The sequence below is a fragment of the Argopecten irradians genome, chromosome 5 (genome assembly GCF_041381155.1).
Source record: "Argopecten irradians isolate NY chromosome 5, Ai_NY, whole genome shotgun sequence".
In the NCBI taxonomy this organism is placed as follows: Eukaryota; Metazoa; Mollusca; class Bivalvia; order Pectinida; family Pectinidae; genus Argopecten; species Argopecten irradians.
In genome coordinates, this window is record NC_091138.1 from 25764926 (window position 1) to 25778093 (window position 13168).

Below are 13168 nucleotides of genomic sequence, written 5' to 3' on the forward strand. Positions count from 1 at the left end.
CTGAGCATGTAGATATAAGGTAGACCAACATCGTGATGTTGTTACATAGAGCCCATCATCTATCCTTTATCCATCCTTGTATAACCTTGCTGCCCTGAGCATGTAGATATAAGGTAGACCAACATCGTGATGTTGTTACATAGAGCCCATCATCTATCCTTTATCCATCCTTGTATAACCTTGCTGCCCTGAGCATGTAGATATAAGGTAGACCAACATCGTGATGTTGTTACATAGAGCCCATCATTCATCCTTTATCCATCCTTGTATAACCTTGCTGCCCTGAGCATGTAGATATAAGGTAGACCAACATCGTGATGTTGTTACATAGAGCCCATCATCTATCCTTTATCCATCCTTGTATAACCTTGCTGCCCTGAGCATGTAGATATAAGGTAGACCAACATCGTTATGTTGTTACATAGAGCCCATCATCTATCCTTTATCCATCCTTGTATAACCTTGCTGCCCTGAGCATGTAGATATAAGGTAGACCAACATCGTGATGTTGTTACATAGAGCCCATCATCTATCCTTTATCCATCCTTGTATAACCTTGCTGCCCTGAGCATGTAGATATAAGGTAGACCAACATCGTTATGTTGTTACATAGAGCCCATCATCTATCCTTTATCCATCCTTGTATAACCTTGCTGCCCTGAGCATGTAGATATAAGGTAGACCAACATCGTTATGTTGTTACATAGAGCCCATCATCTATCCTTTATCCATCCTTGTATAACCTTGCTGCCCTGAGCATGTAGATATAAGGTAGACCAACATCGTTATGTTGTTACATAGAGCCCATCATCTATCCTTTATCCATCCTTGTATAACCTTGCTGCCCTGAGCATGTAGATATAAGGTAGACCAACCAACATCGTTATGTTGTTACATAGAGCCCATCATCTATCCTTTATCCATCCTTGTATAACCTTGCTGCCCTGAGCATGTAGATATAAGGTAGACCAACATCGTTATGTTGTTACATAGAGCCCATCATCTATCCTTTATCCATCCTTGTATAACCTTTGTGCCCTGAGCATGTAGATATAAGGTAGACCAACATCGTTATGTTGTTACATAGAGCCCATCATCTATCCTTTATCCATCCTTGTATAACCTTGCTGCCCTGAGCATGTAGATATAAGGTAGACCAACATCGTTATGTTGTTACATAGAGCCCATCATCTATCCTTTATCCATCCTTGTATAACCTTGCTGCCCTGAGCATGTAGATATAAGGTAGACCAACATCGTTATGTTGTTACATAGAGCCATCATCATCCTTATATCCATCCTTGTATAACCTTGCTGCCCTGAGCATGTAGATATAAGGTAGACCAACATCGTTATGTTGTTACATAGAGCCCATCATCTATCCTTTATCCATCCTTGTATAACCTTGCTGCCCTGAGCATGTAGATATAAGGTAGACCAACATCGTTATGTTGTTACATAGAGCCCATCATCTATCCTTTATCCATCCTTGTATAACCTTGCTGCCCTGAGCATGTAGATATAAGGTAGACCAACATCGTTATGTTGTTACATAGAGCCCATCATCTATCCTTTATCCATCCTTGTATAACCTTGCTGCCCTGAGCATGTAGATATAAGGTAGACCAACATCGTTATGTTGTTACATAGAGCCCATCATTATCCTTTATCCATCCTTGTATAACCTTGCTGCCCTGAGCATGTAGTAGATATAAGGTAGACCAACATCGTTATGTTGTTACATAGAGCCCATCATCTATCCTTTATCCATCCTTGTATAACCTTGCTGCCCTGAGCATGTAGATATAAGGTAGACCAACATCGTTATGTTGTTACATAGAGCCCATCATCTATCCTTTATCCATCCTTGTATAACCTTGCTGCCCTGAGCATGTAGATATAAGGTAGACCAACATCGTGATGTTGTTACATAGAGCCCATCATTCATCCTTTATCCATCCTTGTATAACCTTGCTGCCCTGAGCATGTAGATATAAGGTAGACCAACATCGTGATGTTGTTACATAGAGCCCATCATCTATCCTTTATCCATCCTTGTATAACCTTGCTGCCCTGAGCATGTAGATATAAGGTAGACCAACATCGTTATGTTGTTACATAGAGCCCATCATCTATCCTTTATCCATCCTTGTATAACCTTGCTGCCCTGAGCATGTAGATATAAGGTAGACCAACATCGTTATGTTGTTACATAGAGCCCATCATTCATCCTTTATCCATCCTTGTATAACCTTGCTGCCCTGAGCATGTAGATATAGGTAGACCAACATCGTATGTTGTTACATAGAGCCCATCATCTATCCTTTATCCATCCTTGTATAACCTTGCTGCCCTGAGCATGTAGATATAAGGTAAACCAACATCGTTATGTTGTTACATAGAGCCCATCATCTATCCTTTATCCATCCTTGTATAACCTTGCTGCCCTGAGCATGTAGATATAAGGTAGACCAACATCGTTATGTTGTTACATAGAGCCCATCATCTATCCTTTATCCATCCTTGTATAACCTTGCTGCCCTGAGCATGTAGATATAAGGTAGACCAACATCGTTAGTTGTTACATAGAGCCCATCATCTATCCTTTATCCATCCTTGTATAACCTTGCTGCCCTGAGCATGTAGATATAAGGTAGACCAACATCGTTATGTTGTTACATAGAGCCCATCATCTATCCTTTATCCATCCTTGTATAAACTTGCTGCCCTGAGCATGTAGATGTAAGGTAGACCAACATTGTTATGTTGTTACATAGAGCCCATCATCTATCCTTTATCCATCCTTTTATTGCCTGTTTTCTTGTGTCCATTTTAACTCCTTCTTACAAACCACAGAGATCCCCAGTTCTATTATATTAGGCCAGCAGTAACATCTAATAAAGACATACAATGTTTGTTCAATAAATGACCTTGAAAAAAAGACCATAGCTTTATAAACTCCTTTGATTTATTAATTAGTTGATACAAATGAAATGGGTGATATTTCCAAATTCTAAATATCACCTTTCAGAAAAGTAGGCTTTGGAAAGGACTAGATATGGTAATGGCTCTTTTTGGCCCCTAAATCTACCAAATTTCAAATTAAGTATTTAGAAATTAAGTGGCTGCGTTTGAAATATTGAATACGCCCCTGATAAAAACTTAATGATATTTTTGTTGACAGAAAGTATGTTTTTGCTGTATATTTATAGTTTTTCTTTTTAAAAGCAATAGAGCACAACCTAGAACAAACTTTATATTTCAAGGGAATTAGCAGACACAAAGAATACATCATTTTGAGAAATATAGAATTTGTTCTACAATGTTTGTTCTAGAATTAACATCTTAAAATAACAGACTTTGAAAAATAGTGGATTTGGGGGCCACAATAGACCTTTACCTTACCAATTTAAGTCCTTTAATAAACAATTCCAGACAAAGAAACCGACTCAATGTGACCTTCCTATAAATTTGGGCCTGAGGTGACAGATGTCTATATGTATTCTACTTCTGTTTTTGAGTACAGCGTATAATTAAGTTAAATATTGGTTTGAATGATGAGTGGAGCTTGGTTCATACCAACACTGTGCATGCACTTTAAACTGTTTTTATCAGCCATAAAATGTATGTCCAAAGACTATTGTCATCTTTTCTTTACGGCGTTTTGTTGTGTTTCTTCTCAGCATACTGATTCCTATTCACGGACCAAAAATGTGGCCGAACAGCTCGTCCTAAAGACAAATGGTCGAGAGGGTTTGAGGACATGTGCTCTACGTTTGGCCGGGGTGTACGGCCCAGAGGACCAACGACACATCCCTCGTATTGTGGTAAGTGAAAATGTCATTGCTCTTTGACTTCCATTTCCAAGACAACTCATGCACTTTTATACCTCAATGTGGTTATACTACCCGGTGATTTGTCTGATATATGTCCGAGATGTTAGGTGGTTCATACTTTAAGTGTGAGTTTTCCCCTTTGTTTGGGGATATAGGTAAGGACACATCCAAGGATTTATAAGTGAGAATGATTCGTCACTGTCACTTTACACTACTGAACACCATGCTAGACGCTTATGAGCCGAGATTAAAAACTGTTTTTCTCAACAAATACTTGTCTTATCAAGTAAAACACCAATGTAATGTTTATTTTTCACAAAGTTTATAACTTGCTTTAAGGACGGAAGATTTAGAAGATATGTCTTAAATTTTCGTTAAAAAAATATGACAGCTCATGAAATGACAGCATGCTTCAGAAAGTAAGACAGCAACCCTCACACCCGCAAGCTACATAAAAGGCTTTGCCGGCGGATATCAAAGGAAAAACAGTCGTCGCCAAACGTCATGGTCAGTGCACAAACACAAAAGCTCCTGCGTTGTACCTCCTCAAAGCCCAGTGTGACTTATCCTTCTCATATATGTCCTTGGACACATCCAAACGACTGTGACATATGTTCCTTAGAGAAAGAGGCTCCATGCAACGTACATCTAGGACAGGCAGGGACGTCTCTCAATACAGTCCCCTTTAGCTAGATAACATACACCATATGCCAATCCCACCGTATATAGCCAGTTATTTTCGTGGGGATGGTATTTTCACAATTTTGCCGGACATTGCTATCGTTGTGAAAATTTGGTCTGTAAAATATTAAGAAATGGTTAAATAACATAAACCTATACCCTTAAATCTAGATTGTGAAAATTTAAAACCACTTAAATATGATTCTCATGTCTTCACAAAATAATTTTCCAGCTAGAGGATTAACTCAGAAAGAGTAATGTGTCTACATTATCATCTTTTCTTATTTTTAGATAGGAGAATTTTTTGTGTTTTTTGTCCTTTAAGGATTGGTATTAACCCGAGTAATACAGTATTAATCAGTGACATACTAGCTCCAGGATGTACTGATAGCATTTACTTAATGTAATCAGCCTTGAAATTTATCTCTTTTTGTCACATAAATTTCGAGCAAATGTCAGTGATTGCATGCAAGGAAATAATACTCTTTTAGCTAGCCAGTATTGTGGCATTCTGATGCAATTTAGATTGATTTAATTATAAAGGAAAAACCCTGGTAAAAAGTATATTGTTCTACCTGCGCTAGCCAATCAAGTTAGTTAGGGAATTAGACATTTCATTTCGTTAGAGCTCACCTACATATGTCACGAACATATTGTACTCTTATTTCAAAATCTGAACTTTAGGTTTCTTCTGAAGATAATACAAAAGGATGAATATCAGTACAACACACTACAATACCAGCTTATTCTGAATACTTATTACTTTAAGTCAACTGTTACATGTCGTCGGCATACTGCTATCATCCAATCTAATATAATAATTAATTTAGCCTATGTCACTTGATGGCAATAATCCTTATACTGTGTAGATAAGCAGCTGCCCTTCTGGACAACAGTCGTCACTAGTTTTAACTCAATCTTTTAGACTGTGGTATATGGTTGTATTCATTTTCTAATTATAACATTAAAAGGAAATGATTTTGTGGTTAAAGAGCTATCTCACCGAAGCATACCATCCAAGCTCTCGCTCATGTAGTATGGAAGAGGACATCCCAGATGTTCTTGTTTTAATGATGACACATAGATTTGGTGACAAATGCTTTAATGTATCCTTCATACAATTGGTCAATCTGTTTGTCTGTGACAATACAATGACACAAACCTCACCGTATTTTTTATCAGTGTGACATGTGTTCTGTTGCTCATTTTTTTTTGTTTTTTTTTTTTTTGTTATCTATTTGTCCAGACAAAACTTAACCTTTTTGATTACCCACAAAGCCTCATCAGAAAATATAGCATGTTCCCTTATATACACTGTTTACGGCAGTAGAACCTTGTCATTGGGGTTTGAGTTTGTCAGCGTCGTGTTAAGTAAGATTATCTTCATTCAGGCTTTATCTGCTTTATGAATATTCAACAAGGACTTTTTTCGGAAAGTTCTTTTTAATCAACAAAATTCCTCAGAATTGGCATTTTGTCATGCATTTCATATTTAAAATTCATCTTTTGATTGGAAAATTGAATTCATTTCCACATTTTTATCTCAGAAATGAGATAATAGACAACAAAAATCTTACAGGTTTATGATGAGGTAACAAGTTGGAGACATCTCGCATGTCAATAAGTTCTGCTGTCCACCATCTCACCCTAGTTATCACCCTCTGCTTGCAAGTGACGCCAGATTTCTAAACCAATTGTGTTGCATATCTATCTAATTTCAAAAATGACATGCCGACTCTTTCATCGGAAGCAGGAAAGTACAAGAAGCTTAACCAATATGGAAGATAGTGTGATTAATATTGCGTGTTGAACTTTAGAATTTAAGAAGGGACGAAAAGAAATATGATGATTCCTAAGATGTGTCATTGCCATGGCGATGAGTGATGGTGACATACAATAATTTGCATACATTTGACAATTTCATTAGCAAGTGCATGAAGGATGGAATAGAATATCGCATGATATCGACATGTGGTTTGTCAATGTGTTCTATGGTATTTTTAAAAAAAACAATGTACAAAACATCTTTAACTGATGGTAATCGCAAACATGAAAAAAATGTTGGAAATATTTGACAAATGTTTAGTTATGACTTCCTGTCCAGGGATTCATGGCTTTAAAAACCAGAATATAAATTAGGACAGGTATGATTAATTAAAGCAAATCATGTCATTTAACGAGGAAAGGCATCTTCACACATGTCATCAATAGCAGTTTTTCATAGTTTTTTGAAGTTAATGGCGACGGTGATTTATGTGTAGGATATCGACAGATGCAGACATCAGTTTTGACATGATGAATCTGTTGCAGTATTACGTTGATGAATGTATTGTGATTACAGACACAAGGTACAATGACCAATTCTCGATGCAATTCCATTACCAGTCAACCAGAAAATCTCACACTTTATTACAATTAATTTTAATTCTAGATCTCTTTAGCTCACCTGGCCCGAAGGGCCGGTGAGCTTATGTCATGGCGCTGTGTCCGGCGTCCTTCGTCCGTCCGTCAACATTTCCTTTAAATCGCTACTTGACTTAGAGTTATGCATGGATTGTAACCAAATTTGGCCACAAAGATCCTTGGGGGAAGGGAAACAGAACTTGTATAAATTTTGGCTCGACACCTCCCCCCCCCCCCCTCAGGGGCAGGAGGGGCGGGGCCCAATAGGGAAAATAGAGGTAAATCGTATAAATCACTACTTGTCCTAGAGTTCTGCATGGATTTTAACCAAATTTGGCCACAAGCATCCTTGAGAGAAGGGGAACAGAACTTGTATAAATGTTGTCTCTGACCCCCCGGGGGCAGGAGGGGCAGGGTCCAATAGGGGAAATAGAGGTAAATCCTATAAATCACTACTTGTCCTAGAGTTCTGCATGAGTTTTAACCAAATTTGGCCACAAACATCCTTGGGAGAAGGAGAACAGAACTTTTGTAAATTTTGGCTCTGACCCCCAGGGGGCAGGAAGGGCGGGGCCAAATAGGGGAATTAGAGGTAAATACTATAAATCGCTACTTGTCCTAGAGTTCTGCATGGATTGTGACCACATTTGGCCTCAAACATCCTTTGGGGAAGGGGAACAGAACTTGTATAAATTTTGGCTCTGACCCCTGGGGGCAGGAGGGGTGGGGCCCAACGGGGGAATTAGAGGTAAATATTCAAATTCCTTCAGAAAAGAAACAATGAACCTGTATTCAGAACATTACTTGGCATTACAAACCAGGTGAGCGATACAGGCCCTCTGGGCGATTTGCACAAACATCTCTTGGCCCAAGTAAACATTTAAGTGTTTGAAAATTTGTTTTTCTCAATTGTTTACATCACTGGGTAACAAATAAGGATATGTGGTTATAATATCAGTCATAAATAGGAAAGATCAGTTTACATATTGATAATCCTAGTTAGTCTGGCTGGATGTGTGGAAGAGTTATGTAAGATCTCACTCTATTAGTACCAGAACACCAAACCCACTGTTCAGGCCTTGGCAGGTGATCCCCAATTCGCTTTTGAAGGAGCTCAGGATTGAAAATAGGTCATGATGTCTTAACCCATTGACATTTAATATTTTGGTCAAAACATATTTTAAAATTGTAAAAATTCCCTTTAAGGATGTACACCTCTGAGAAGATCAAAATTTTCTTGTATTAAACTTTTTTTCTCATATAGATTTTTGAAAAGTTTTGGAAAAAGGAGTTCATACCAAAAAAGAAAATGGAATAAAAAACATATGTCCGTGTACTCGTTTTTGAGCTTTTGTCACTCAAAGATACCTAGTTGACAAAATATTGGATTTTATGGGAATTTTGCCGTTTTGACCATATAATATAGAGATTAAAGCCATAATTTCCTAATGGGGTGTTTGATAGGTATGAATGTTTGTAGAATTCGTTTTCTAGTAGTCTTCTTTAAAAATATACCAGTTTTGATCAATTAGACTAATGTTTTTTCTCAGAATAACAAAATATGCTACCCCTACCCCTTAATTTTGAGCTACAAAATGCACCATTTTCAGCCATTTTTGCCAAATTTAACCCTTTATAGAAAAAGTTCTGGTATTAAACTTTTGTTATTATTTTGCATATCAATAGGGAAACGGTTGCTCTTTCTAAATCAGGAAGAAAAATTGGGGGTACGTGTGCTTACTTTTTTGCCCCATTTGAATTTTTGTTATTTTTCAGTATTTTATAGTAAAAAATAAAAGTGCCCAAATTACCATTAAATGTTAAAATAAAGTCACAAAAGTGTATCATTTCACATATTAATGCTTAATATTCTAATTACTACGAACCTAGTAACAATTTGCAGCAAAAATTAGCACAATACAGCTAAAAATGCTGGCACAGTGATGATTTAAGTAAAAACAATTTCAGTAAAAAATGGTAAAACTGTGGCTCTACTTGAAGCAAAAAAAAACCACAATTTCAAAATGGCCGCCAAATGGGCCATTTCTTAAAATCCCCGTATAAAAAATTCTCCTAAAAATAGAAATGTAATTTTTTGACAAAATTTGCGTCTGGCAACTTGCTACAGATATTGATAGATTTTATTTGAAAATCTCAAAACTTCTTTGATCTATGTTGAAACGAGACTTCAACGGGACTGAAACCTCAGAGGAATACATCCTTAAATGCAACCATTGTTTGAAACCTAAAAGGCAAGTGTGCACCGGTGACCAATCTCTTACTGACCACCTTCTTATGTGTGATTAGGGTAATGGTACTGATGGTGTGCTAACATACAAGTTTGTTGTCTTTGTGCTATCTAACCACCCACCACTAGGTTCCTCAACGGACATGATCTTTTCCCTGCAATTCTGCAATGTTGATATATAACATCCTCTTATGTAGATTTGTACAAGGCGGGTGTCAGTGTTGCCAGCATCACAGCAAAAGGTGGATTTAGAAATTGTATGTATAGTGTAGAATTAATGAATGAAAATCTAGATTTCTACATTTTGTAAATTAAAGTGGTAAATCATTGTGACTCATGGTAACGTTTCGTTTCGTTGCCGTGGTGAAAAATGAGAATATCTTGAGGACGTGGTTTGTTCATTGTTCCAGCAGTTTAAATGAATATAGATGTGTTTTACTTGATAAATAGATATCCCGACAAAGCCATTAAAGTATTTAACAATATAGCCTGGGCTGAGAGCTATTGACTGCTCGCAACAGATATACACTGCACCACGAATTACTCTTGGTCTCTGTTTAATTTGTGTGGACTCAAATTTACAATAACGTACACCACCCCTCCTGGTGGAAGTTTCAACTGGAATATTAAACAGACGGCTGTTGAATTGAGATTTGTTTCCTGAGTAAATTTGGCATACAATCGATATGATGATAAAGTTGGTGATTTATCAGAAAATCGGAATAATTTTCAAGTTCTTATTACATAGCCTCTGTGGATTGTAGAGTACTTTACTGTTATTCTAAGCAAACACCAGAACAGTTCCACACGTATGGCACTATAGAAAATACATTTCAGGTCCCAAGGGGTTGCTATTTGACACTCATATATATGATTTTTGGAGAAAACAAATGCATATTTTTCTTCTTTTGTTATTTTTAATAACCATGCAATCCATTTATGCAGCAACCTTTTGAAATGCAAAATATGAAATTAAACCAGAAAGTCCCAACATCACAGATTTGATTTAACTAAACAATTTGGCATCAGGATGACATTTAGTCCAAGGTGATCTTATTCTGGTGGAGTAATGTGTCATTTGCATGATCCTTGTGTAAACTACAGTGTCAAAGCTATGGACTATACCAACCCTTTTATACACACGTGGTTACATAGATATGCCAAGCATTGTCATACCAGATACCCTGGCTTGGTTCCTGACTGCAGGGCTTTAAGGGTTTTCTCCTCGTCTATACTCAGATTGGGAATAAAATGAAATTAAATTATTTTTGTTTACCAGTAGTTATATTGACATATCTTTAGATCATACATTTATATAGGAGTAGAAATCAGTAGATGTATACATACTGTGAAGAATTGCTGAAAAATGTTTGCCTTGGAATAAAAAAAAATGATCAATTATATTTTATGTCTTTCTCATTATGATTAAAATTAAACATATCATTAATTAACCACACACTTCAATTTTAATGTTCATTTACTGTGGGGATAAAGATTCTATTTACTTTAAATGGAGATTGTACTTTTGATAATTTCCCTGTAATACTACAGCACTTACCCCTATACAACTATCAAATTTATACATCATTTTCTTCTAGTTTTGACACAAAGAAAATTAAAGTATCCATTGAAAATTTTTAATTTTACATTGGGGACAAAATTTCATTATATTTCCAAATCCCAGCACCATTGTGACAGGTCAGTGATATTTATGGCTGTCGTTCTCAAGGAGGGCTGCGCCGAGAGGGTATTTAAGGATTGGCTACGGGCGTGAAAAATGAGTTTGAAATTATCCAAAATTTAACTTTATAAATGAAGTATATTGATGAGAGTTGCATGATGCGAATGAAATGGGTGCACAGGAGATGCGAGTAACAAAATGGCTCTAAAATATCACAGATTTATCACTATGCGTAATGTCACTATGGTATTACAAACTGAAACTTCTGCTGGGTTACCAAATTAATATACAAAAATACAAATTCTGGTGTTTACAAATTTTAGATTTTTGATTTTAACAGCGGCAACATTTAGGGACATCCCAGTTTGAGGAAGTGAAAAATAACCTCCCAAAATAAAACAACCCTAAGATCCATACCTCAATATTGTCACACTTCCAACTCACTACCATGCGAGGTGGAGTGGTGATGTGGTGACATGCCTGATCCGGACGTTGTACACTGCACAGAACATCATTGTCTCAAAGTATAACTAAGGTATTGGCTATAACTAAGATATTGGCTATAACTAAGATATTGGCTATAACTAAGGTCAGTGTTATAACTAAGGTATTGGTTATAACTAAGGTCAGTGTTATAACTAAGGTATTGGTTATAACTAAGGTCAGTGTTATAACTAAGGTATTGGTTATATCTAAGGTCAGTGTTTATAACTAGGTTAATTGGTTATAACTAAGGTCAGTGTTATAACTAAGGTATTGGTTATAACTAAGGTCAATGGTTATAACTATGGTATTGGTTATAATTAAGGTATTGGCTATAACTAAGGTCAGTGGTTATAACTAAGGTCAGTGTTCATAACTAAGGTATTGCCTTTAACTAAGGTCAGTGGTTATAACTAAGGTATTGGTTATAACTAAGGTCAGTGTTCATAACTAAGGTCAGTGGTTATAACTAAGGTATTGGTTATAACTAAGGTCAGTGTTTATAACTATGGTCATTGGTTATAACTGAGGTCAGTGGCTATAACTAAAGAATTTGGTTATAACTAAGGTATTGGTTATAACTAAGGTCAGTGGCTATAACTAAGGTCAGTGGTTATAACTAAGGTCAGTGGCTATAACTAAGGTCAGTGGTTATAACTAAGGTCAGTGGCTATAACTAAGGTCAGTGGCTATAACTAAGGTCAGTGGTTATAACTAAGGTCAGTATTTATAACTAAAATATTGGTTATAACTAAGATTACTTGTTACAATGACATTGAAACCTTGTATGTCCTTTTATTAAAAGCTGTTCAGCTGTTATACACTAACAAATCATACCAAAATATGATCAACATGTTATGGTTGTATAACTTGATTTGTACTTGCTATATTTGCATGCATTTTGTTGTATGATGTGTTGAAAACTTTTATGTAACAGACTAAATGTGTAAAATGGCTTCACCTCGGGGTTGTTCTATCGTCATGGTTACACAATATAAAATTGACCATTATTCGGGACCAATGATAAAAATATGCTAATTCTCCTCTTAAATGTGGAAGCTGAGCTATTTCAGGTAAAATGTGTGACAGTTAAAGCTGTGATTTCTTCGTTTTTATCTAGTTGAACATGTTGATGTTAGCTATGGATGACAAACATCACCTGGGAGGATGAATTCTCCGGAAACTGACAATCGCCTCAAGGTCTCTCAGATCCCTAGACTCCATATTATAGTAACAGCGTGGTAAATCTCAGGGTTAAAACCACAGTGGCTGTGAAACTCTCAGTGAAAACGTTCTCAGCTTTTTTGCAATCTGATCTGACTGTCAACTCCCATGCTGATCTCTAATTTCTAGACTTTATTCTTTCATTCTCTTGTCTGTCAATCTAATGAAGAAAAGTGATCAGCATTCTTTTTATTTAGCTTTCTGTTTGTGATCCACCATGGAGAGCTGTTCAACTTTCTCTTCATCTCTCCTCCTGTCTGTTCATACTTCAAAGAGAGGACTTCAACTTTCTGTTTGTGATCTATCACGGAGAGCTGTTCAACTTTCTCTTCATCTCTCCTCCTGTCTGTTGATACTAAAAAGAGAGGACTTCAACTTTCTGTTTGTGATCTACCATGGAGAGCTGTTCAACTTTCTCTTCATCTCTCCTCCTGTCTGTTCATACTAAAAAGAGAGGACTTCAACTTTCTGTTTGTGATATATCATGGAGAGCTGTTAAACTTTCTCATCATCTCTCCTCCTGTCTGTTCATCTGTTCATACTACAAAGAGAGGATTTCAACTTTCTGTTTGCCTTTTTGCCTGACTTTTCATCCATCATGTACACACATTT

General features: G+C 36.6%; 1 protein-coding gene across 2 annotated transcripts in view; it reads left to right on the plus strand.

Moving 5' to 3' along the window:
* The window catches only part of LOC138323343 (short-chain dehydrogenase/reductase family 42E member 1-like), a 147888-nt gene that overhangs the window by 96656 nt on the left and 38064 nt on the right, over positions 1-13168 (plus strand). For both annotated transcript variants that reach the window (XM_069267897.1, XM_069267898.1), the window contains exon 6: positions 3684-3827. In XM_069267897.1, the coding sequence (XP_069123998.1) occupies positions 3684-3827 (144 nt within the window). The remainder of the gene's footprint in view (positions 1-3683; positions 3828-13168) is intronic.